The 26,544-nt window shown below is 41.8% G+C and overlaps 1 protein-coding gene across 1 annotated transcript in view; it reads left to right on the top strand.

Annotated features, from left to right (window-relative positions):
• Nucleotides 1-26,544, top strand: part of NSMCE4A (NSE4A component of SMC5/6 complex) — a 30,366-nt gene that overhangs the window by 2,898 nt on the left and 924 nt on the right. Inside the window, exons 2-10 of the mRNA XM_089683243.1 lie at nt 2,012-2,092; nt 3,072-3,202; nt 6,006-6,157; nt 7,973-8,066; nt 9,722-9,812; nt 17,152-17,246; nt 20,548-20,596; nt 21,727-21,818; nt 23,588-23,667. Coding sequence (XP_089539369.1) covers nt 2,012-2,092; nt 3,072-3,202; nt 6,006-6,157; nt 7,973-8,066; nt 9,722-9,812; nt 17,152-17,246; nt 20,548-20,596; nt 21,727-21,818; nt 23,588-23,644 — 842 coding nt within the window. The 3' untranslated portion in view covers nt 23,645-23,667. The remainder of the gene's footprint in view (nt 1-2,011; nt 2,093-3,071; nt 3,203-6,005; nt 6,158-7,972; nt 8,067-9,721; nt 9,813-17,151; nt 17,247-20,547; nt 20,597-21,726; nt 21,819-23,587; nt 23,668-26,544) is intronic.

Genomic DNA, 26,544 nt, shown 5'->3' with positions numbered 1-26,544 from the left:
CCAATTTCCTCCCACACCCCAAAGACATGCTGGTAGGTTAATTGGCTCCTGTCTAAATTGGCCCTAGAATGTGTATGAATGAATCTAAGTTAGGGACCTTAGATTGTTATCTCCTTGAGGGCAGGTGCTGATGTGAATGTACAATATACAGTGAGGAACAGAAGTATTTGAACACCCTGCGATTTTGCAAGTTCTCCCACTTAGAAATCATGGAGGGGTCTGAAATTCACATTGTAGGTGCATTCCCACTCTGAGAGACAGAATTGAAAAAAAAAAAATCAGGAAATCACAATGTATGATTTTTAAAGAATTTATTTGTCTTGCACTGCTGAACATAAGTATTTGAACACCTAATAAACAGCAAGAATTCTGGCTCTCAAAGACCTGTTACTGTGCCTTTAAAAAGTCCACCTCTACTCCACTCATTAATCTAACTTAGTAGCACCTGTCTGAGCTCTTTAAAGACACCTGTCCATCCCACAGTCAGTCAGACGCCAACTACTACCATGGGCAAGATGAAAGAGCTGTCAAAAGACACCAGAGACAAAATTGTGGACCTCCACAAGGCTGGAAAGGGCTACGGGGCAATTGCCAAGCAGCTTGGTGAAAATAGATCAACTGTTGGAGCAATTGTTAGAAAATGGAAGAGGCTAAAGACGACTGTCAGTCTCCCTCGGACTGGGGCTCCATGCAAGATCTCACCTCGTGGGGTATCACTGATAAGAAAGGTTAGGAATCAGCCCAGAACTACAAGGGTGGAGCTGGTCAATGACATGAAGAGAGCTGGGACCACAGTTTCAAAGGTCACTGTCGGTAGAACACTACGCCGTCATGGTTTCAAATCGTGTATTGCACGGAAGGTTCCCCTGCTCAAGTCATCACATGTCCAGGCCCGTCTGAAGTTTGACCATCTGGATGATCCAGAGGAGGCATGGGAGAAAGTCATGTGGTCAGATAAGACCAAAGTAGAACATTTTGGTCTAAACTTCACTTGTCGTGTTTGGAGGAAAAAGGGTGTTGCATCCCAAGAACACCATCCCTACTGTGAAGCATGGGGGTGGTAACATCATGCTTTGGGGGTGTTTTTCTGCGAAGGGGACAGGACGACTGCACTGTATTAAGGAGAGGATGAATGGGGCCATTTATTGTGAGATTTTGAGCAACAACCTCCTTCCCTCAGAGCATTGAAGATGGGTCGTGGCTGGGTCTTCTAACATGACGACCCGAAGCACACAGGATAACCAAGGAGTGACTCCGTAAGAAGCATATCAAGGTTCTGGAGTGGCCTAGCCAGTCTCCAGAGCTAAATCCAATAGAACATCTTTGGAGGGAGTTGAAACTCCGTGTTGCTCAGCGACAGCCCCGAAACCTGACAGATCTAGAGGAGATCTGTGTGGAGGAGTGGGCCAGAATCCCTGTTGCAGTGCATGTAAACCTGATCAAGAACTACAGGAAACGTTTGACCTCTGTAATTGCAAACAAAGGCTTCTGTACCAAATATGAACACTGATTTTCTCAGGTGTTCAAATACTTATGTTCAGTAGTGCAAGACAAATTCTTTAAAAATCATACAATGTGATTTTCCTGATATTTTTTTTTTTTTTTTTAATTCTGTCTCTCAGAGTGGGGATGCACCTACAATGTGAATTTCAGACCCCTCCATGATTTCTAAGTGGGAGAGAACTTGCAAAATCACAGGGTGTTCAAATACTTCTGTTCCTCACTATATGTAGCACTTTCCAGGGTACATAAAACTTTCACATCACTCCCGGTCCCCCCAAACATTGGACAATTTTGGGTAGCAGCCAATTAACCTACCATTATGTCTAACCTATGGAAGGAAACTTGCTCAAACATTATAGAGGGTTTCAAGAGATATGGTTGGGATCTAGATGCAGAGCTACAGGGCAAGTGTGCTGCCCCAGCTGTAAAATCCATCATGGCTTGCTATTCTTGTTTAATGTTGGGTCAGAGATTATATTCTGTAATCAGGTTTTTTTTGTTTCTGCAGAGAACAGAGAAGACATTCTCAGCTCCCGGAGTAACAGGCTGACTGAGACCTTGGAGCAAGCCAATAAACTCTTTGAAGGAGGTAAGTGGCCACATCTACATGTTTTATCTAATTTATTGAAGCTGAAGTTTAGGTATGGCGTATTTTACATTAGTTAGGTTGTTCCATCTTGGACCTTTTGTAAGTATATATGTACTACAGTATACATGTGGGATCCCCATGGCAGCTGGAAACCATTTGTAATCGTCACAGTAATCTCCATTTGCTTCCAAGTCTTGTGCCAAGCAGCTGCCTTGCTGCATTGTGAACATAGGGGGTCACTTGCTCAGTACAGGCACCATTCTGGGAATGCAAAGTGTTCTCTGATTCAATGAGGACGTAAGGGAGGGTGGTGACATCATGATCTCCACCTTGTCATGTCAACATGTGAGAGAGTGCAAAGTGTATTCTGAGCAGTGCCCGTGCTGAGTTTGTGGCCCACTCTGTTCTCTAAACAGCAGGGTAGACACTGGACCTGGAATCTGGTTGAGATCACTGCAGTAGCGGTGCCTATTACAGGGATTTTCAGCTTTCACAGGGATCTGACTGGTATGGCACATACTTACATTGGGCTAAGCTAATTAAATGTAACTATGTTAAAATTGCCACACCTACACTTCAGATTTAAAGTTTATCTGTCGTGTATACTGTATGCATCTTTTAGGTGATGACAAAGCTATAAAACTACCCATGATTAACAGACATAGTTCTAAAACCACCCATACATTTGAATGGTACAGGTGTAATGTACTAAAATTGTTCATGCTTTCACTCAGGCAAGTCAAAAATGAGCTGTGCGGTGAAAAGCTGTTTATCATTGTCTGCTTTTTATTGTTACGTGTACTGATTTGGGAAAAAGCATAATCTTCTATGTATTTTCTGGTTCTGTATTTGTATGGAAAGCTTGACTCACTATTTTTGTAGATTCTGTGCAACAAACTAGTCATTATAAATAATACATAATCTAGCCTAATGAGTATGTTACATCTGTACATCATGGTACATGTATTTGCAATTTCAGTGTCCAAAGCCAGAGAAGCTGCACTTGACGCTCAATTATTAGTTTTGGCATCAAATCTAGGGAAGGAGAAAGCCAGCCAACTCCGTACAGACCTGACCGTGTTTGACCCAAGTTCATTTGCAGAGGACTTGGTAAGTTTTACTTGGCCAGGATTCAGTTGTGCAAAATCAGAACTGGCATGAAAGCTGAACACCAAGCAGATAGAAAACACAATTTCTTGTAATTTTATTATTTTGGGTAAAGTTCACCTTTTGGAAAATTTTAAAATGATCCCTTGCAGTGGGGCTGTGCCAGCACTGCAAGGGTTAATAGCTCATTTTTTCAGGGGAGAGGAGAAATAGTTTTACTTACTTGATCCTCTGCTCCCATGACAGATGGTGCTCCCCCATACTTTGACAGTGAACTGTCCCTCATCGTTATCACATGCAGTGTAGGGCTAAGGACCCTGCTTTGGTCTTGATGGTGTGAGGACCCTAGACTGCTGGAGCTTGGGTAATAAGCTGATGGGGATGAGCGTGGGATTAGATAATCAAACCTTTCTTCCCCCCCGACCAAAAGAAGCATTACACCCTTGCAGTGCAGGCACAGCCCACTGCAAGGGAATTTTTTTTTTTTTTTTTTTTTAGTTCCTCGGAGTCATGCTTTAACCACTTGATGACCAACGACTTACCTGTACATCGCTGGATTTAAGGTTGTTATAGCAGGATGATGCCTTCAGTTTCAGGCATCATCCTTGTATTGCGTTTTATAGCCGACGGTCGGCTTTCTTGTAAAAGCGACTAATTAGCTGCTGGATTGATTTTACAAGCAACTAGTTAGCTGCTGGATTGATTTTACAAGCAGCGGGAGTGGACTTTCCCCCGCCACTTTCCGCAGCTCTCTCAGGCTCTCCCATCCAACCAGGAGACCTGAGCAACCAGCTGGCACTTCCGCCGACTGACCATAGAGATAATCAGAGACCAGTATGGCTCTAACCATCTCTGTGATATAGGAAACCGGAAGCAAGGAGCAATTATCGCTTCTGGTTTTGCTGGATGTAAACAGCGCCATTTTTAAGTTGGGAAAGCATCTGATCCCACTGATCTTGGTGTGGTCACACTGTGAAGGACAGAGGAACTATCTGGGGTAATAGACCCCAGATCTTTCAGTAAAGAGTACCTTTCACTGCCTTCTGTTATCACCAGGGATCTTTATACACTTTGTGATAGCAATACACGTATTAAAAAAAATAAAGGCACCCCTGTCCCCCATGCTTATGTGTAAAGATGAATGCAGGCATTGGTCCCGCACACGCGCAAACAGCGATTGTCCCACTCACGTGAGGGGTTTCACCTTGAACATCTGATTGAGGGCAGCACACCACCTGTGTAACTCTAAAGTGGTAACCTGTGTAAAGGCTTTTAAAGCTTCACTGATTCACTGTACTTCTTTGGTGTACCTGTCCCTCTGTTTGGACTACTTTAGAATTTCCCTAGATTGTATAATTATCAAGCTGCGTCCTGTATTATGCCCAGTGTATGAGGCCTAAAAGTAATTTGAGCAGCTGTACAACTGCTGGATTACTTTTACAGGCAGCGGAAGGGGTCCCACCCTCCTGCCACCTTTACTGTGCTGTCCCGTCCCATCACGAAGCCTGGTAAGAATACGACGGGCACTATTGGCTTCCCTGGACACAATGATATTGTTCCTTCCACTGTGTGATGTTAAAAAACCAGAAGCTGCAAGATTTGTGAAAGCATCCGATGAAACCGATCTCAGTTTGATGAGATGCTTTGGAGTCCAGAGGAGAGATATGGGATCTAACAGAACCCAGATCTCTCCAAAAAGAGTACCTGTCATGGTCCATGCCATTACAAGGGATGTTGTGAATCCCTTGTAATAGCAATAAAGTTGACTGTTAAAGTTCCTGTGTTAAAGCAAAAACATTTAAAGTGGTTGTAAAGGCTCAAGGTTTGATGCAATCTATGCATGAAGGTAAAAAAAAACCTTCTGTGTGCAGCTCCCCCTCAGTCTCCTCTTATACTCACCTAAGCCCCCCCTCTATCCAGTGATGTTCACTAGAGTCTCGACAATCCCAGGACTCCCACTTATTGGCTGAGACAGAATCGGGAACCATTGGCTCCCACTGCTGTCAATCACATCCAGTGAGCCAATGAGAAGAGAGGGTGGCAGGGCTGAGCGACCGCTCTGTGTGTGTGAATGGACACACAGAGCAGCGGGTGCCCCCATAGCAAGCTGCTTGCTGTTGGGTTACCCGACAGGAGGGAGAAGCCAGGAGAGCCTGCGGAGAACCAGAGAAGAGAAGGATCCAGGTTGCTTTGTGCAAAACCACTGCACCCAGCAGGTAAATATAGACATGTTTTTGTTTTTTTCTAAAAAAAAAAACCAAACAAACCTTAAGAATCACTTTAAAATAAAAAAAAATAAGCCTTTCCCCTCTAACATCTCTGTCCATCCCGATCGCACATGTGGCTCCCGGATGCATATGTAAATGGTGATTTCAACACAAGTGAGGTATCGCCATGAGTGTCAAAATGAGAGCATTAATTCTAGCACCAGACCTTCTGTTGAACTCTAAACTGGTAACCTGTATAGACTTGTAAAGCGCCACTTATGGATAATTTAATTTATTGTGGTTTGTCACCATTCTATGGGTGTGCACAATTTTAAAGTGTGACATGTTTGGTGTGCAAATACTGTGTGTCATAAGAAGTTGCAACACCAACCATTTTATTCTGTAGGGCCTCTGCTTAAAAATATAAATATACAGTTTGGGAAAAAATACTTTCTAGCAAAAAAAATGCAGGTTTTTACATGTAGGAGAGAAATGTCAGAATTGGCCTGATAGGCAGGTGGTTAATTATTATCAATCCTTGCCCCTCAATGGAAAAGGATTTTACTGCAAATACAAAGATCCTTTATTCCTTATTGCAGCTTACATTCATGGGTATTAATCGGTTGGAAAACCCAGACAGTGAGAGTGAAGATGAAGGATTTGCCAAAGGATATCTTCCCCCAGATGCTTGGCACAAACTTGGATCTGGAGCTGCTAAACATTTCAAAAGAACTCCTACCTTTCATTTCATGTGAGTGATGTATTGAGCCATCGCAATGCACAGTTCATAACAAAATGCAGTCTGCTTAAAGCGATTGTAAAGGCAGAAGGCTTTTTTTGTTTTGTTTGTTTTAATCTTTATCGGCAATACAAAAAAAAAAAATCTGTAAATGAATAAAAGAATGAGACTCCAATCAGGCTACATAAGAAGGGATACAGCTCACAAACAAATTTCCCCCAAAAATTCAAACACCCCATATAACCCAGGGAGGTATCGTGAAAATTATCCTAGCAAAATAATGCAGAGGGCAGACCAAAAATAGAAACAAAAAGGACCCAGGCAAAGGCTCCATACTAGAACAGGTTGTAAACAGCCCAAAAAAAAAAAGAGGGTTCAGTGAAGAGGTCAGGAAAAGGGGTAAGGGGAATAAGAGTAGGGAAGCAGGGAAGAAGGAACCAGAACAAGAGAACCTCCTTCCACCTAGAGGAGGTGGGATAAAAACAGCAAGAAACTCTTTAGGGGACCATCCTAAGTAAAGCTTTGCAACGATTGGTTATGAAATAATACTAGTTTCTCAATTCTGATCCAAAAAATTACACCATCAACTGTTTATATGTGTCAGAGGTAGTACACTCAATTTATAGCACCCAAGTCTCATAAAACGGAGTACTTTCCTGCACGTTGATATCACCACTACTCTGCCGTTTGAATTTCTTGCACCCAAAGGAGCCAGTCCCTCAATGTGGGGACCTTCGAGGGCTTTCAGTATAATGGTATAAGACTTCTACTATTGAGGAGGTGAGATAGCAAGGACCTTTTATATTTACCTTCAGATAAGTGGGTAGCATGGAATAATACCAGGAAAGGGATTGTCTTCCAGCTGATGCTGAGTGGCCATGGCAATAAGGTTCCGAACCTCTGCTCAGAATGATTTAATGTAGAACAATTTCCCCAGATATGCAGAAACATGCCCCTCCAAAAATGTGAGGATATGGACAGAAAAATCTGGGACAATTTGTCCAGAATCTTATACCAACTCGCCAAACATTTAAAACTCCTGTGTTTTAGAACAGACTGAGGATGTATGGATCAGTTTGGTGATCTTGTCAATCATCCTTGCTGAAACGCTACAACTCAGCTCCATCTCCCACTCTGTAATGTAGTATGGAATTGTCTGGGCAGAAAGGTCAAGTATGAGCTTGTAAAGCGTAGATAAGAGTCTGGTAAGTTTATAACTTGCCATACATATGGTCTCAAAGGGGGTGAGGGGGGTCACTAGATCAGTGTGCCACTTGAGCCCCTGAAGAATTCCAAGGTAGAAGGGTTTTTTGTTGTGGTGTGTTTCACCTTACTGCATTCTATGGAGCAAGATAAAAAAAACCCTGCGTGCAGCATCCCCCGCAACCCCTCTAAATACATACCTAAGCCTGATCTTGATCCATCAATGTGCACGAGAGCTGAGGCTGATTTGGCTTTCTCGCTCCTCGTTGAATCCGATATGACAGCTTTCGCTGCTGTCAATCAGAGCCAATGATGGGGGGGGGGGCGAGCCCTGTTTGGTGCTTCATATGGATGAACACCCAGAGCAGGGCTTGGGAGTGAACATGCATGAGTGCCCCCAGAGTAAACTGCTTGCTTTGTGGACACTCGGTTGGGGGGGGGGGGGGGTGAAATGAACCAAGAGCACTGGTGAGGGACCCTGGAAGAGTTGGAGAGGGGCTACTCTGTGCACAACCATTGCACAGAGCAGGTACGTATGACATTCTATTTTAAAAGAACAAAAAATTAACGTTTAATGTCACTTTAAGCTATTCAATCTCTCCTTTTTTTTTTTTTTTTTTTCAGGCTAGGCTCCTTTAGGACAGAAGCTGTAGTTCGGCAAAAAATTGAACGCCAAAGGGCTAGTAAAGTTGAAGAGAGGAGGGTGATGCCAGCACAGGTATGAAGCATTTTATAAATAAACTTGGGGCCCTGTTACATGCAGTTTTTTGATTGCACTCCTGTGTAGCCATGAACTATCTATCTATCTATCTATCTATCTATCTATCTATCTATCTATCTATCTATCTATCTATCTATCTATCTATCTATCTATCTATCTATCTATCTATTATCTATCTAATCTATCTATCTATCCAGTTTGTCTAGCACAGTGGTTCTTAACCTTGTTGGAGGTACTGAACCCCACCAGTTTCATATGCGCATTCACCGAACCCTTCTTAATTGGAAAAATAAAATATGATTTTTAAAATTCCAAACATAGGTATATATTTAGGTATATATTTATACATAGGTGCACAAAATGAACAAAACCAATAAGAACAAAGAAAAAAACCATTAAAACATGATTTTCACACAAAAACATAATAATGAATATTTACTGCACGAATCATATGAGTCGGGTGTGGGTCTTCACCTCCGCCGAACCCGCGAGACTGACTCGCCGAACCCCTGGGGTTCGATCGAACCCAGGTTAAGAACCACTGGTCTAGCAGTAATCTGGTGATCGTAGAATTGCCTACTTCCATACTGGAATACATTGCTGTCTCTTGCATATAGAAAGCCTGATATAAAAAAAAATATACTAAGACTTAGAGGTTTCTCACAGCGACCAATCACATTTACACCTGCTGTAAAAACTGAGATATGTTCATGAGAGAGTAAGATACATAGGGTACACTAGGTTTGGAAAGTCCTCTTCACTGCCCTCCAACTTGCCTTATGAAGAACTACAAAGAGGTCTGGAAGCCAGGGATTCAATAGATTGTTTACTCAGTTTGCCTTAAAGTGGTTACCTACATATACCCAATGAAGTGACTGGCCTCAGGTGATGCACAGAGATGGAACCAATCCTACTACATATCTTGTAACGCTCGATCTGCAGTGTTTTCTTCCTTCATGCGTTCAAAGTGCCAAATTTATACAGCTTGACTGAGAGTTCAGAAAAAAGGGGGGCAGAGAACTGAAGTTTCTCACTGCAGAGCCCAGTGAGGAGAGTTCTGATTGGAGAGAAGAGACACACCCCCTCTACACAGGTACTGAGCTAAGGCCGTCACTCTTCTGGAAGTCCCTCCCCTGTCACCTTTTTTCTCTTGGTGTCAGGAAAAATTGTAAGAAATAATTCTTGCAGATAGGAGAGCAATGAAGTAGCAGTTAGAAATGATACTTAGTGCTATTAATTGAGACATGTACACACTATAGAGGAATATATTTTGTTCATATTTCAGGTCTGAGGTTTACAACCACTATAAACTCAGTTAACACTGTCTGCTTTGTAGCAATGGTGGCTGATTGAATGCTTGCAAATTCTTTTTGGTACTTTTAATGGACTGCAAGACCTCTCACAGGTTATATTCCCTTTTTTATATGTAAGAAATTGTCATCTGTCTACCAGCTCTTTTCCTTGCCGTCATGGAACACCATACCTGCACTGTTAATTATTTGTGCATTTCTGGTTACTTTCCCCTGGTCAAATACTGGTTTGTATAAAGTGATTTTTTTTCATGTTGCACAAATTATTTTAGTAGTGATATTTATCTTGTTCTGCAAAAGCAAGGTGCTGCTTATATTATATGTATATTTCATTATTTTTAGCTGAAAAAGATGGAAGAGTCTCACCAGGAAGCAACTGAAAAGGAAGTGGAGCGTATTCTGGGCTACCTACAGAGCTATTTTAGAGAAGATCGTGAGTTTGAATTATTTGTATTATCGAACCTAAATGTAAAGATATATGGGTGCAGTGCTAAACAAATTTGGGTGGAGTTTAGAGTGCTAATGTCAAGCCGCCACATGGACTCTGTGTGTTGGCCACATTTTGTTTTTTGTTTTTTTTTTTGTTTTTTTACGTTTTGCTTGCTACTGCATGCCGAGATTTTTAAATAAATACTACACTATGGAAGTTCTATCTGGCTCTGTTTGGTGAGCATCCATCCCATATGGACACACTCTATAGTCATGCACCCTGGACTGTGAAGATCTTGTCAGTGGATCCATTTCACCACTTCCCGTCTGCCCATTGCCTATAGACTGCGGACGGGAAGCAGCACTGATGTGGGCTAACATACCTGTATGTCAGCCCACATCGGAGGTTCCTGCGTGGCTCACAGAGCATGCACCCGGGAGCCCTGCACTTCTGTGAACAGGTTATTGCATAGTATTTTACCATGTGATTGCTGCTTCCAATCAATAATACACATACAATACAAAGTAAAAGTAAAGATCGGTTCTCTCTGCTCTCACTGTGAGAGCAGAGAGAACCCGATGCTGCAGCCTGTGAGTGTACAAGCAGCTGGTCAGGCTGCTTGCACACTCACAGGCTGCAGTGCCAGCCAACCCAGCGTCCCTGATCACTGCCCCAGTGGTATGTAAATAAAAAATGCAGCCAGCCCCTGTCATCTGTCCCAGTGCTCACAAAAACACTGCCATACGCCATAGCAGCGCCCTGATCACCGCCATAGCAGCGCCCTGATCACCGCCATAGCAGCGCCCTGATCACCGCCATAGCAGCGCCCTGATCACCGCCATAGCAGCGCCCTGATCACCGCCATAGCAGCGCCCTGATCACCGCCATAGCAGCGCCCTGATCACCGCCATAGCAGCGCCCTGATCACCGCCATAGCAGCGCCCTGATCACCGCCATAGCAGCGCCCTGATCACCGCCATAGCAGCGCCCTGATCACCGCCATAGCAGCGCCCTGATCACCGCCATAGCAGCGCCCTGATCACCGCCATAGCAGCGCCCTGATCACCGCCATAGCAGCGCCCTGATCACCGCCATAGCAGCGCCCTGATCACCGCCATAGCAGCGCCCTGATCACCGCCATAGCAGCGCCCTGATCACCGCCATAGCAGCGCCCTGATCACCGCCATAGCAGCGCCCTGATCACCGCCATAGCAGCGCCCTGATCACCGCCATAGCAGCGCCCTGATCACCGCCATAGCAGCGCCCTGATCACCGCCATAGCAGCGCCCTGATCACCGCCATAGCAGCGCCCTGATCACCGCCATAGCAGCGCCCTGATCACCGCCATAGCAGCGCCCTGATCCTTGCTATACCTGCGTTCTGATCACTGCAATATGTCATACCAGCGTGCAGCATTTTAGGTTCTCAACTGATCAGTTTTCAGATTTATATACCATAGTTTGGAGACTCTGTAACTTTCACGCAGACTAATATACAGTTTTGGGTTATTTTTACCCCCAAATGTAGCAGAATACATTTTAGCCTAAATGTATGAAGAAAGATTATTATTTATTTGCTACATTTTTATAACAAAAACAAAGCCAAATACCACCAAAAGAAAGCTCTATTTTAGTGAAAAAAAATGATACAAATTTCATATGGGTGCAATGATCTGTACAATTGTCATTCAAAATGCAACTGCTGAAAGCTGAAAATTGGCCTGGGCTGGAAGGGGGTGAAAGTGTCCAGACTTGAAGTGGTTAAAGGAACCGCTTCTATGAGACTTTTGGCAGTCCTATGTGTGGAGTGCTGTTGGTGTTTTTTTCACAGTGTAATTCACACATCTTGAATTAAGTAAAGCGGGATTTTATGCACCATATGTTCAGGAATTGGTGGACTACTTATACACACGGATATATGGACTATTGATTAGTCTCATATTTGTTCATTTCTTCACATTTATGCTTTTCTTGTGAATTTTGATCTATTTAATTTTTTTTTTTTTTTTTTTTTTTTTTTTTTTTTTACTTGCATTGAGGTTTTTTCACTGATTAATGGTATACAATTTTTGATGTTTACATTTGTTTAGTGCTGCACCAACATATCTGTTGGGCCATTATTATTCTCTGGCGCTAGCTGCTTCTTTTGTCCACTAAGCGCTGACAGCTTTTTTTTTTTTTCACAACTAAATGCTTGCCTTTATCCAATAAAGCAAAACTGTGCAGAGTGAAATATGGAGGCTGCTATTTTCCTTCATCTGATGATGGTTACCATCTATATATTGAAGTCTAGACTTCTGCCTGGTACACACTATCAGGTTTTTTTTTTGTTCAAAACAACGGGCTGAACAAAAAAGCTTTTGAGGAGCTTGCTTTACTAACTATCCGATGTTAGTACAACACTCTCCCCGCTGAGCTATTGTGTTCTGACAGTGGGACTGATCCCCACCAGAACACACCAGTCAGCGGTCGCAGCCATTGGCTGCCCGCACTAATTTGATGCCGATAAGGTGCTGGTTTTCCAGCATGTCGGAGAGGCTGGTGTACACTCGGCCCGAATGTCTGCTTGTTTCTGTTGAACCGGCCAATATTCGACCAGTGTGTACAGGGCTTTAGAGGGGGCAATATACCACCAAGTAACTGTCATTTTCAGCAGATGTCAGCAACAGCAGATGCACTGCTGAAAAGCATGGTGACTTTGTGTTTTGACTTCACTGGCATTCTTGCTCTAGGTGCAGTTAGAGAATTTACATGATAGGTACTAGCACCTTCTAAAGGAAGCAATGGCAGAGCAATTATTTCTCTTGTAACAGGTTGCATCTCAAAAACTATCTCAACCCAAACTTGCTCTTTGTGGGGATTAATTTAGTAGTATTTAATGTGATGTGTATCTTAGTAAATTAGAGAGATGTTGAACCATGTTCAGGAAATTTTATTTATTGTTGTAAATTTAGGATCTTGTGGTTCCTATCTTAGGTACAGACATTTGTATCCATTAAAATTTTTACTATCGGCTATTGATTATCTACTGAAGGAAAAATAACCTGCATCAATGTAGTCATAGTGCAGCAATGCAGAACTGTAAACATCTTAAAAAATAAAGCATACGTGAACATTGCCCAGCGGCACATACATCAAAGCACGTATGAATGTGGCTCAGCGGTACATATCCCTAAATACACATAAACACTGCCCAACAGGACATAAAGCACACGTGGACAGTGTCCAGTGCAGACCTGGGCAAATTATAGCCCCAAGCCTACATCTAGCCCCCTCTGGCTGTCCCTGTCAGGTCCTTGATACCTCTGCTGTCAGCGTGCTTCTCACTGAGAGTGCTGATTGGCTCAGAGAAGCACATTGACAGATGTCCATGTGGAGATCTGGAAGGAGAGAGCCTGAGAAGCTGATCGATACAGTGGGGAGGTTTGTTTCTGGCAGGAGAGCATTGCCTAGGAGACTTCCTGACTCTCTCCCACCAATGTGCTACCCAGCCAAGTTCTTCTGGTGTTTGTTCCTGGATGCTGCGCCAGGAGCCATGTACCTGTTCTTCATTTCAAGTCAGGATCTGCAGATCCTCACTACCAATCTCATTCTCTCTTCTTTCAGTCACAGTGCTTTTCAGGGGGTTATTTGGCGGGCAGCGAGGATCACCTCCTGATTTAACCTTGTAATACTGCACTACTTAGCTGCAATCACGTGCATTATATGTGGTTGTGGTGAAGCCCCAACGAGCAAGTTTGACAAGTGGTGCCGCTTCTCAAACTCTGTACCCCAAGTTAAAATTTCTGCGGCTTGTGAGCATCACCATCCAGCTGTTAATTTAAAACTGTTCGGGTCGGCGGCTGCGAGGTGGTAAAACCATGGCTCAACCACCAGGTGTTTTTTGTTTTTGTTTTTTTTAATATGGTTACTTAAAATTAATATTGAGCAGAATTTAGTTAGGCCTCAAACAGTTCCAGTTTCTAATGTGGCCCCTTGGGAATATGAATTGCCAGAACCTGCTGCTTGCCCAAAGTAGGGCTACATGGAAACAAAAAACTACCTTCCTGGTGCCCGGAACTGCATATCCCGGGCATTGGGTAATACAAAAATTGCACATCTCTGATCACTCTGCTGACAATCTAGACTACTAAACCTATCAATTTAACAGTTTAAAAAAAAAAAAAACAGGAATGCTGTCAGCAAGTTTCCAGCTCGCCATTTAAATCTTTTTGATGAGTAGATCCGGATAAGTGGTCATGCAATGAAAATGCATGCAGCTGTTAGCAAGATCTGGGAAGATCAAGGGAAGCTCAGACAAAATTGGCAACAGCGGGAAACCTCCATCAGCATTTATACACATTTAATGGAAATAAAAACCTAGCACACTTTCACATGTTAAAACACAGGTGTCCAACCCAAGGAGAAGCACAGAGACATCATCAGCAGATGAAGTGAAGCCAAAGACAAAGTTCTTCTCATGCTAGCAGGGAGAGGATATGTTTGACCTGACAGCTGTCAGGGACTTGCCGGAGTTTGGCGTTCTGGAACACTGTAGTTAGCCTCGTGGTGGTTCCTGTGTGTGCCTGGGAGTGTTGGGGGCAGTAACGCATTTCAAAAGGAAATCCTTCTTTGTCATAACCTGCCCCAGTGTTTGGAATTGGGTTTAAATAGCGATCGGAATGATCAGTAAGTGATTATATTGTAAAGTGCTGAGCGATCAGAATGATCAGGTAGTGATTATATTGTAAAGCGCTGAGCGATCGGAATGATCAGAAAGTGATTATATTGTAAAGCGCTGAGCGATCGGAACGATCAGAAAGTGATTATATTGTAAAGCGCTGAGCGATCGGAACGATCAGAAAGTGATTATATTGTAAAGCGCTGAGCGATCGGAACGATCAGAAAGTGATTATATTGTAAAGCGCTGAGCGATCGGAACGATCAGAAAGTGATTATATTGTAAAGCGCTGAGCGATCGGAACGATCAGTAAGTGATTATATTGTAAAGCGCTGAGCGATCAGTAAGTGATTATATTGTAAAGCGTTGAGCGATTGGAACGATCAGAAAGTGATTATATTGTAAAGCGCTGAGCGATCGGAACGATCAGAAAGTGATTATATTGTAAAGCGCTGAGCGATTGGAACGATCAGAAAGTGATTATATTGTAAAGCGCTGAGCGATCGGAACGATCAGAAAGTGATTATATTGTAAAGCGCTGAGCGATCGGAATGATCAGTAAGTGATTATATTGTAAAGCGCTGAGCGATCAGTAAGTGATTTATATTGTAAAGCGTTGAGCGATTGGAACGATCAGAAAGTGATTATATTGTAAAGCGCTGAGCGATCGGAACGATCAGGTAGTGATTATATTGTAAAGCGCTGAGCGATCGGAATGATCAGGTAGTGATTATATTGTAAAGCGCTGAGCGATCGGAATGATCAGGTAGTGATTATATTGTAAAGCGATGAGCGATCGGAATGATCAGGTAGTGATTATATTGTAAAGCGCTGAGCGATCGGAATGATCAGTAAGTGATTATATTGTAAAGCGCTGAGCGATCAGTAAGTGATTTATATTGTAAAGCGTTGAGCGATTGGAACGATCAGAAAGTGATTATATTGTAAAGCGCTGAGCGATCGGAACGATCAGGTAGTGATTATATTGTAAAGCGCTGAGCGATCGGAATGATCAGGTAGTGATTATATTGTAAAGCGATGAGCGATCGGAATGATCAGGTAGTGATTATATTGTAAAGCGCTGAGCAAACTGTTTGCACTATATAAATTCTGTATAACAATAATTAACACTGTGGGAGACCAGATACTCAAGTAATGTATTCCTATGGCTGCTGTACCAGAAACAATTCTGACACAACATGCTACATTCAGGAAACAAAGTTGCAATTAATGATACACATTATACTGTGCTGGGGAATGATTGTAAATAAAATAAAATTAAAAGCGGCTATATCAGCTCTTAGTGAGTTTCATCTATTGCAGACCTAGGATTGGCATTTTAAGAAGAACCTATATTATAAACAGCATTATAAAAACAGGCATAAATTGTGGAAAATATTAATTAATTTAAGTTGAAGTCAGTGGGAGGCAATTTTTGCATTGAAGTCAATGGCAGGTGATTTTGCATTGAAGCAATGGGAGGCAGTGTGAAAACCCAGGTGCAAGGGCCCTGAAATAAAGAACACATAAAAATTGCCCAGCTGCACATATAACAAAGCACATGTGAACACTGCCCAGTGACACATCTAACAAGACACATATGAACATTGCCAAATAGCTCATATAACAAGACACACTTGAACATTGCCCACACATGAGCATTGCAGAGGGGAACTTATATTAAGGCACACATGAACATTGCCCAGTGAAATGTATAACAATGCATGAGAATGCAAGAAGGCACAAATTAACACTACCCAGTGATGCATTTAAAAAAAACATACATGAACATTCCCCATTGGCACAAAAAACAAGATACATGATCATTGCCCGGCCAGTGGCACATTAGCAAAGCACACAAGAACATTGGTTAGCAATATACAGTGGATATAAAAAGTCTACACACCCCTGTTAAAATGGCAGGGTGTGCACACTTCTGCAACCACATTATTCTATTTTTTTTGTATTTACCCCCCCTTAAAAGATTTGTTTGTTTTTTTTTTTTAATTGAGTTGTACAGTTTATAAGTAACATTAAATGTGGACAATTTTCTGAAATGATTAATCTTTGTCTCTTTTCTTTTTTTTTTTTTTTTACATCACAGAAACCTGACATTTTAACAGGGAGACTTTTTATATCCACTGTACATAACAAAACACACATGAGCATTACTCTGTGAAACATATGACAAAGCACACCTGAAACTCCCCCAGTGGAACATAAGAGAAAAAACACATGAACATTGCCCCATGGCACGAAAAACAACACATGTATGTTGCCCTGCAAGTCCATACCATTTAAAAAGCCAAAGCTCACAAACCTGAATGGTGTTATCAAGCCTGTAGGTTTTGCAACTACAGTTTGTGGCAGACAATGTTCAAGAATTCTAAAATATCTGAAAATATTTTGTTACTATTTCTTATTATAGTTCTGAATTGTTGGCCATAGACTTTATTAATGCAGTTATTTTGCTCTGCTTTTTTATTTTATGCTTCTTTCCCACTAGCAGGTTAGCATTTGGTTATAAGTGATGAATTAGAGATTGGAGATTTATTTAATAGCCCTGAAACCGAGCATTGTTACAGTTTCGCATGAAAATATTTTCAAACAATATGATCTTTTATTTGCTTTGTGGCTCTTTAATTTCCTGTATTTACTGTTCATTTTCTTTTTCTTTTGATAGCTGATACTCCCATATCGTTCTTTGATTTTGTTATCAATCCTCATTCTTTTGCTCGTACAGTTGAGAATATTTTTCATGTTTCTTTCATCATTAGGGTAAGTCTTCCATACATCAGTACATAATTGCTGGTCCTATTTTCTGTTGATGTTCTTTGCAGGCCATACATGGGTCGAATTCTGAATGAATTTTCTTTAGAAAATCATCAATTTTTGTGCGTTTTTGTTATCTGATGGTGCCGCCATTGGTTTTGAAATTTGACCAAACCTTCAATTTCACTTCAGGTTGTTACGGAAAAGAATTTGTTGCATGGGATCTTCTTTTCTTTCCAGGTCACCGCTCATGCTTATTTCTTTTTCGATTCTATTTCTCGCATGATTCTCCCATCATTGATTAGAAATTCCTTAGTTTTTCAAAAATGTTTTAACATTCCCGATCACTCAAATTAGATGGCCACATGAAAATCGACCAATGCTGTGGCCAACTAATGGTGTGAAACGCGAAATAAAACTTCTTTTCTAAAGAAAGTTCGTTTGGAATTCGTCTCATGTATGGCCAGCATTAGGCTACATTCGCACAGGTGACTAGTGCCAGTGTGAAGCACAGCTGCAGAATTTTGTTGATTACTGTGGCTGTTTCAGTCACCTGGGAGTGGCTAGCTGCCGCCACTGAGCCCTATACACTTCATTTACAGGTCGGTGGTGTCCAAAGTGTCAGCCCAGCCAGTGATTGCTTTCGATGATTGCTGCTGGAAGCACACTGAGTGCTTTCAGGCTGGGTGTACAGCCACGGATAGCTTCTGCGGCTGCCGACCTGTCATTGAAGTGTACAGGGCTCAGTGGCCACAGCTAGCTGCTCACACATGGCTTAAACAGCTGCAGAAATCAGCAGATTCCTGTCGCTGTCATTCGTGCCAGAACCAGTCACCCGTGCGATTGTAGCTTTAAAATAAAAACTATGAGCAAAATCAAAAATTGCAAAAATTATGCAGTCTCTAAACTAAACAAAAGCTGCTGTATTAATGCCAGAGTCCCCCCTTATGGTTTTATTACCTCTTGATCCTGCCCGTAAATTTTAAATTCACCCCTTCTTTCAACAGGGTGACAGCAATGTTCTGCAGTAAAATTGCACAGCAGCGTTGTGTCCCTCTGGACAGTATAGTCGTGGATACACATGTAGTTTTAACTGGACTTTAACCACTTGCCCTCCTGAGGATTTACCCCCTTTCCTGACAGTCCATTTTTTGCGTTATGGCGCTGTGTTCCTTTAACTGACAATTACGCTGTCATGCACATAAATTAAATTTACGTTGTCTTTTTTTTTTTTTATTTTCCCCACGAATTGAGCTATCTTTCGGTGGTTTTTGATCGCCTGTGCTATTCAGTTTTTTTTTCTTTTTTGTGCTATACAAAAAAAAAAAATATTTTTGACTTTATTATATTTTTTGCTATTAAACATGTCCAGTGAAAAAATTAAAAAAATCAAATTTCGTCATAAATTTAGTCCAAAATGTATTCTGCTACATGTCTGTTAAAAAAAATCCCAATACTTGTAAGTAAATTGTTTTTTTAATTGTTTTTACTAATAATGGCGGCGATCAGCGACTTATAGCAGGACTGCGGCGGGCATTCTGACACTGGGAGGAACTGACTTGGTGTCATTGACATCCCCAGTGACACCAATACAGTGATCACTGCTAGAAAAAAACTCCACTGACACTGTACTAATGGCACTAGGCAAGAAAAGGTTAACATGTGGAGCGATCAAAGGGTTAACTGTTTGCTGGGAGTGTTTTTACTGGAGGGCGGTGTCTGTGGGCTTCACTGTAAGCACACTGCTCTGGATGGCTGTGCCCGAGCTGACAAAGAGGACGACTGTTATTAAACAAAACAGTCCTCGCCATCAGCGATGCTCGGTAATCACCGGCCGGGACCTGGTAATTGACAGCCGCGAATGGTGGCAAGGGTAGGGCGCGCCCGCGGTTCAAGCTCGCCCCCTACCCGGAAATGCAAAATCGTGTATGTATGTATGTGTGTATGTATATGTATATGTATATGTGTGTGTGTGTGTGTGTGTGTATATATATATATATATATATATATATATATATATATATATAATGTGATTTTGTGCACTCCTGCTGCCCTGTAGCAGTATATCTGCTATAGGGCAGCGGGAATGCGGTTAAAGTGATAATAAATACTTTTTATTTTAATAAAAAAAAGATGTTATACTTCCATGCTCAATGCATTGATATTGCACAAAGATATCTATTTCCTCCTCTTCTGGCAGTTTCCTACCAGCACTATTGGTGCCTGCTGGTTGCTATGAAGGTACCCATGTGTGCATGTTCTCAAGTTGGGCTGTGTGCATCCATAGACATACAGTGCTGGTAATACACCTCTCAGCAACCTCCTTACAGGTGTTTGACTGACAACTGTCCTCAGGGCTGCAGCTGGGAAAGTGCTGATGTAGTGGTTGGAGCCAGGTACGTGTTTAGGGATAGAGGTGGGTAGGACAAAGAGTGGGGAGTTTTTTACCTTAATGCAGAGAATGTATTATGGTTAAAAACATTTAGAATTTAGCGACAAGCTAATGTAGTCTAAAGCCAGGTACATGCTATAATTTATTTTTTTTTTTTTCCTTCAACCCATATATATATATATTTGCCGAGAGATGCCTGGGGTTAAGCAGTTTCAAGTCTGATGAGCTAAAAAGGGATTTCTGGTCTCGCACTCAGTTTCGTTGTTACAGTGAGATTCTCCGTTTTCTCTGTCTGCTAGATGTTAAAACGCAGAAGGTCCTCACTTCTCTGTCTACACAAAACATAACACTCTTTTTCTACTCAAAATCAACGGGGTGTCTCTTACAACAGAACCCAATTGCCTTATTTGGCAAAAGGATTGTATAAAGGCAGGGACTAGCAAGGTACACTGAATGCATTCCTGAGGGAGGGGGAAAATTGGAGGAGGCAGACTGATTTGGAATTTAAGAGAAATACGAAAATGCAGAAGTTTGGAGCAAAATAGAGAACCGCGCTTCTCCCTGTGTGCATGATGTTAAACCCCTCACTTCTCATTGGCTGTAATTTACAACAGAAAGATACAGTGGCTCCCGCTGCTGTCTCAGCCAATGTGGAAAGGGAGTCCCGAGATAGCCGAAACTCCAGTACACATCGCTGGACCAAGAGGGGGCTTAGGTGAGTATTTGAGGGGGCTATGAGGGATGCTACACAGAGAAGGTTTTTTACATAAAATGCATGAAGGTAAAAATCCTTGAGCCTTTACAACCACTTTAAGCATGTCAGTCTCTGTGCTTTTCATTGTGTGCTTCATATTTTCTTACTCTGATGCATGGTTTTCTTTTCTTCTCATGCCATTTCCTATCTTCACATTTTAGGATGGTTTTGCGAGAATAAAGCTTGATAATGACAAGCTGCCAATTATAGGTAAGCTGGAAAACTAAAGAAATAAAATGACTGTGCCATGTTATCTGTCTATGGCAACAATATCGTTATTTTATTACAGGTACTCATATAGCGCTGTTTACATATATATTGTACATTCGCATCAATCCCTGCACTCAAGGAGCTTACAATCTAAGGTCCTTAACTCACATTCATACAGTGGGTAAAATAAGTATTGAACCTTTATTATTATTATACAGTATTTATAAAGCGCCAATAGTTCACTCGGCGCTGTACATTACAAAGGGGGACAGAACATGTGACAGAACAATACCAATACAATGCAAAACATGAGGGGATCGAGGGTCCTGCTCTTTCGAGCTTACAATCTAGAAGGGAGGGGATGGTGGTACAGGAGGAGATAGCTGTGGGGGATGGAGTGGTAGGAAGAGTGGAGGAGGTTGGCAAGTTAGCAGGGTGTGGGGTAGGCTTCCCTGAAGAGATGGGTTTTCAGGGTGCGCCTAAAGGAGAGGAGAGTAGGTGATAATCTGATGGGTTGGGGTAGGGAGTTCCAGAGGATGGGTGACACCCCAGAGAAGTCCTGGAGGCAGGCATGGGAGGAGGAGACCAGGGAACTAGAGAGAAGGAGGTCTTGTGAGAATATATTAAAGTCCACTTTGAGGAATTTACTGTTGAAGTGAAAATATTGATTTTGCTTAGAAATATATCAAATGCGAATCGCACTAAATAGAGAGCATCCGGAGAGCTTTACCGCTTTGACAGTTCTCCGTTCCCAGTCACGGTAAGGTGCAGTGTGGTGCTTGGTTCAGCACATCAGACGGCTCCCCTCTTTTGTTTTGTACAAACTATATTTGAAATGTACATAACATTCACTTCATTCATGTCAGTGTACAGCAGTGCAATGGGTTGTGTTGCTGTAGCGATTTGGCGCGGTGCACTATGATAAAATGCTGCATCAGTTAGAAGTTGATTGGCTACCATGCACAGCTGCGCCAGATTTTGCACTCTCCCATTTTAATAAATCAACCCCATAGTGTGAATTAGCCCTTAAATTGAGCACAGAGAAAACAAAATTGAAGCCGCGTTTTTGGTTTTTAAGATGCTTAATTGAAATGAACCCATTTAATCGTGTGCATTTTACCCTTCAATAGAACCTGTAGACCAAGGAAGTGAGTCTCAAGAAGACAAGGATAATCAGCGCAGGTACCAAGGAGTCATCTCCCTTAGCCACCAAGACTGGAAGGTGACTTTTATTTTTAATTGTTTCCAGTTTTATTATGTTGTGAGAAACACTGAAGCCAGTCATTTAAAACAAACAAAAAAAAGAAGATATATGTATATGTATGCCTTTTAATATTGCACGTTGTTTGCACCCCCTGTTATCCTCCTTTATGCTTTGTAGAGATTCTTGTCTGCCATTGATGCATCTGTTTACCATCATTTTGATGGACTTTGGGTTTTGCACACTTTTATGGAATTTTAAAGAATTGTATGAGAATTTATTATTCTTGATTTTTGTGTGTGTGTATTTTTACTAGTAATGGTGTCGATCAGCGACTTATAGCGGGACTGCGGCGACTATTTTGACACTGAGGGGAACTGACTTGGTGTCGCTGACACAGTGATCAGTGCTAAAAAAAAAAAAAAAAAGCACTCACGCTGTACTAATGGCACAGGGCAGGAAGGATTAACATGTGGGGTGATCAAAGGGATTGCTGTGTGCTGTTTTACTAAGTGCTGTGTCACTGTAAGCACACTGCTTTGCATGGCTGTGCTGTTCACAGCCATGCAAAGCAGTGTGCACGAGCTGTCAAGGAGGAGAACTGTTTTGTTTACAAACAGTTCTCCCAGAGATGCTCGGCAATCACTGGGCGCCGGCAAGTAATCACCAGTCGGGACCCGGTGATTGACAGCCGCGAATGGCAAAGGGGTTGGGCGCGCTTGTGCTTCCTAATTGTAAATGCAAAATTGAGTGTATATATATATATATATGTATGTATGTATGTGATTTTGCGCACCCGTGCTGCCCTGTAGCAGTATATCTGCTATAGGGCAGTTGGGAAGCGGTTAATATAATTATATATTTTGTATACGGAGCAATCCATGATTACTTAGATAAGTTCTTTGCTATAGAGTTGAGTTACTTCTGCTCCCTTGCTCAGTACTTTTCACATACTGATCGTTTCATCTCAATGCATGCAATGTTTAAATGTAGGAAGAACAAGATGTCATTTCAGTGTGGAAAATGCGTTTAGTTTGTGTTTTCCACACTTCAGGGCTGATCTACAGTATAACAACTGGAGCCAACAGACTTTGGAGAAAAGTAAAAACTTCTAGAATCGATTTAGCTAATCAACAAATGTTTTGGACATGGTGTACAGTATCTTCAATTGGTTCTAGTTCTTTGCGCATTTCGTGTGATTACATCTTAAGCTGGCCATGCAACCATAGATTTTTTTTTTTTTTTCACTGAATGAAAGAAATCGAAAAGCTTCCTCTGCTGATGCTATTCAGCACGGATGGACAAAACCCTGCTACAACTGTTGTATTTTGCCATCTGGCACTGGAAGGCAAAATAAGCAAATTAAACTTCAGCTTTAGTGAAAAAATGGGTTTAGAGTGGAAAATGGGTTGAACCTCTGTCTGGTTTTTGCTGTGTTGGTCTCTGTTGAGGAGTTTCACCCCCAACCCACGTCCACTTCCTGTCCTGGTGTCCATTGTCACCTGGAAGGAAAGCAATAGGAATCTGCTGAACCTCCACTTTAATGACCCCTGAAGTGCTCTGATTGGACATAGGCCATGCTCTTACACTGCATTTATCCGTCTAAAACTAGCCTGTCTCAGGACCAGGATCTGAGCCCACGACCTCTGCTCAATCCTGCAGTAGCTCTTATTGCTGAGCCACCTGCGATGCTGTCTTGTGCTGATTTTTTAGTTTAGATAATGTTGAAAATGGCTGACAGTTTTTGTGTGTTAAAAATCGTTTGTAAACATGTATTTTTTGTTTTCTAGGAAATAATCGAAACTTTTGAAATTACAGAATCTATGATTCCTGATCCTCTCTCATAAAATAACAAGTGTTATAAAACTTTGTAAGTATTCATTTTTGTGATCATAAATTATTTTCAGATGTTTTTTTTTCAGATCTGTCACTTGGTCCTCCCATATTTAATGCAGTAAATTTTAATTGGAGAACAAATTGTGTCATTTCTTGATGTTTTGTTTTTCAACCCCTGCAACATCTTTGATATGTTTGCATTAAACACATGAGAATAATGATCTTCATAAAGCCATATTTATAATATCCTTTTAGACAGGCTCCATGATACAAATTATATTTGTGTGTGAAATTCAAAGCCAGGATATGCTATTGGAGCCTGTAATTTGTCTGCTTGTATACATTGCTGGTTGTGAACTGTGTAATCCTCCAGCTGACTCCAGCAAAAACACTTTCTTTCCAGTTTTGGATACAGTTCTTTTTTGAACCTCTGTCAGTCTTTTTATTGCTTTTTGTGTCTCCATTGGTGAGATTTCAGCTCATTATGTGGAATGATGTCTGCATGGCAATTGAGCTGCTTTGGTAAGATGTAATATATTAGTTTTTTCTGGGTTTAGATATACTTTTAAGTTTTTTGGGTTTTGTTTTTTTTTGTTTTTTTTTTTAATCTTTGTTGCGTTGCCTTTTACCCTGGCTGCCCCATTAAATTATTATGGTAGACACCACCCTGGTACTCTTAGTGGGCAGATGTGTATTGCAATTATCGTGTCCTGCAGCATATATTATAGAACAGCAGGAGACTTTACCGGCTTTGGAGGTAAAAGTCTACATTCATGCCAGTGGCTAGGGGCATACAGCGGATTTTTGTAGCTGGGAGCACAGATGCAAACTGCTGCTGCCAGGAAACCTGAACAGAGCAATGACAGACTGACAGAAGCCACAGCTGTTTACATGTATCTGCACATCCAGCAGTTATCTGAAGGTAGAGACAGATGTGCGACCCTTATCGCAGTCTTTCTGCGTCCACAGTTGCTCACCTGTCCCTAACTGCAGGTGACCCCTGGATGTGTGGATACATGTGAACAGTTCACATACACCTGTGATCTGCTGATTTTTGCTGTAGAAATCCGCTGTATGCCCCTAGTCATCCATGTGAATGTAGCCTTAGATGACTGACACCGTGGGTAGCACTATAGACACATAACCGCAATACAGTCAGGTCCATAAATATTGGGACATCGACACAATTCTAACATTTTTGGCTCTATACACACCACAATGGATTTGAAATGAAACGAATAAGAATGTGCTTTAACTGCAGACTGTTAGCTTTAATTTGAAGTTATTTACATCCAAATCAGGTGAATGGTGTAGGAATTACAACAGTTTGCATATGTGCCTCCCACTTGTTAAGGGACCAAAAGTAACGGGACAATTGGCTTCTCCGCTGTTCCATGGCCAGGTGTGTGTTATTCCCTCATTATCCCAATTACAATGAGCAGATAAAAGGTCCAGAGTTAATTTCAAGTGTGCTATTTGCATTTGGAATCTATTGCTGTCAACTCTCAAGATGAGATCCAAAGAGCTGTCACTATCAGTGAAGCAAGCCATCATTAGGCTGAAAAAACAAACCCATCAGAGAGATAGCAAAAACATTAGGCATGGCCAAAACAACTGTTTGGAACATTCTTAAAAAGAAGGAACACACCGGTGAGCTCAGCAACACCAAAAGACCCGGAAGACCACGGTAAACAACTGTGGTGGATGACCGAAGAATTCTTTCCCTGGTGAAGAAAACACCCTTCACAACAGTTGACCAGATCAAGAACACTCTCCAGGAGGTAGGTGTATGTGTGTCAAAGTCAACAATCAAGAGAAGACTTCACCAGAGTGAATACAGAGGGTTCACCACAAGATGTAAACCATTGGTGAGCCTCAAAAACAGGAAGGCCAGATTAGAGTTTACCAAACGACATCTAAAAAAGCCTTCACAGTTCTGGAACAACATCCTATGGACAGATGAGACTGAGACCAAGATCATCTTGTACCAGAGTGATGGGAAGAGAAGAGTATGGAGACGGAAAGGAACTGCTCATGATCCTAAGCATACCACCCCATCAGTGAAGCATGGTGGTGGTAGTGTCATGGCGTGGGCATGTATGGCTGCCAATGGAACTGGTTCTTTTGTATTTATTGATGATATGACTGCTGACAAAAGCAGCAGGATGAATTGTGAAGTGTTTCGGGAATATTATCTGCTCATATTCAGCCAAATGCTTCAGAACTCATTGGATGCCGCTTCACAGTGCAGATGGACAATGACCCGAAGCATACTGCAAAAGCAACCAAAGAGTTTTTTAAGGGAAAGAAGTGGAATGTTATGCAATGGCCAAGTCAATCACCTGACCTGAATCCGATTGAGCATGCATTTCACTTGCTGAACACAAAACTGAAGGGAAAATGCCCCAAGAACAAGCAGGAACTGAAGATAGTTGCAGTAGAGGCCTGGCAGAGCATCACCAGGGTTGAAACCCAGCATCTGGTGATGTCTATGCGTTCCAGACTTCAGGCTGTAATTGACTGCAAAGGATTTGCAACCAAGTATTAAAAAGTGAAAGTTTGATTTATGATTATTATTCTGTCCCATTACTTTTGGTCCCTTAACAAGTGGGAGGCACATATGCAGACTGTTGTAATTCCTACACCATTCACCTGATTTGGATGTAAATACCCTCAAATTAAAGCGGACAGTCTGCAGTTAAAGCACATCTTGTTTGTTTCATTTCAAATCCATTGTGGTGGTGTAAAGAGCCAAAAATGTTAGAATTGTGTCGATGTCCCAATATTTATGGACCTGACTGTATTTCCCATGTAATACTTGTACACACTATAATGGTTAGATATGTACTAGAAATCTACGTTTCTACTCTTCATTGTATGTTCAAGTATATAATGTTAATGTTTGTGTATT

This window comes from Staurois parvus, unplaced genomic scaffold, assembly GCF_062004578.1.
Source record: "Staurois parvus isolate SC_StPar_1 unplaced genomic scaffold, SC_StPar_1.0 ptg000303l, whole genome shotgun sequence".
NCBI lineage: Eukaryota > Metazoa > Chordata > Amphibia > Anura > Ranidae > Staurois > Staurois parvus.
Note: the sequence above shows the minus strand (reverse complement) of the source record. Positions and strands in the feature narration are given on the sequence as shown.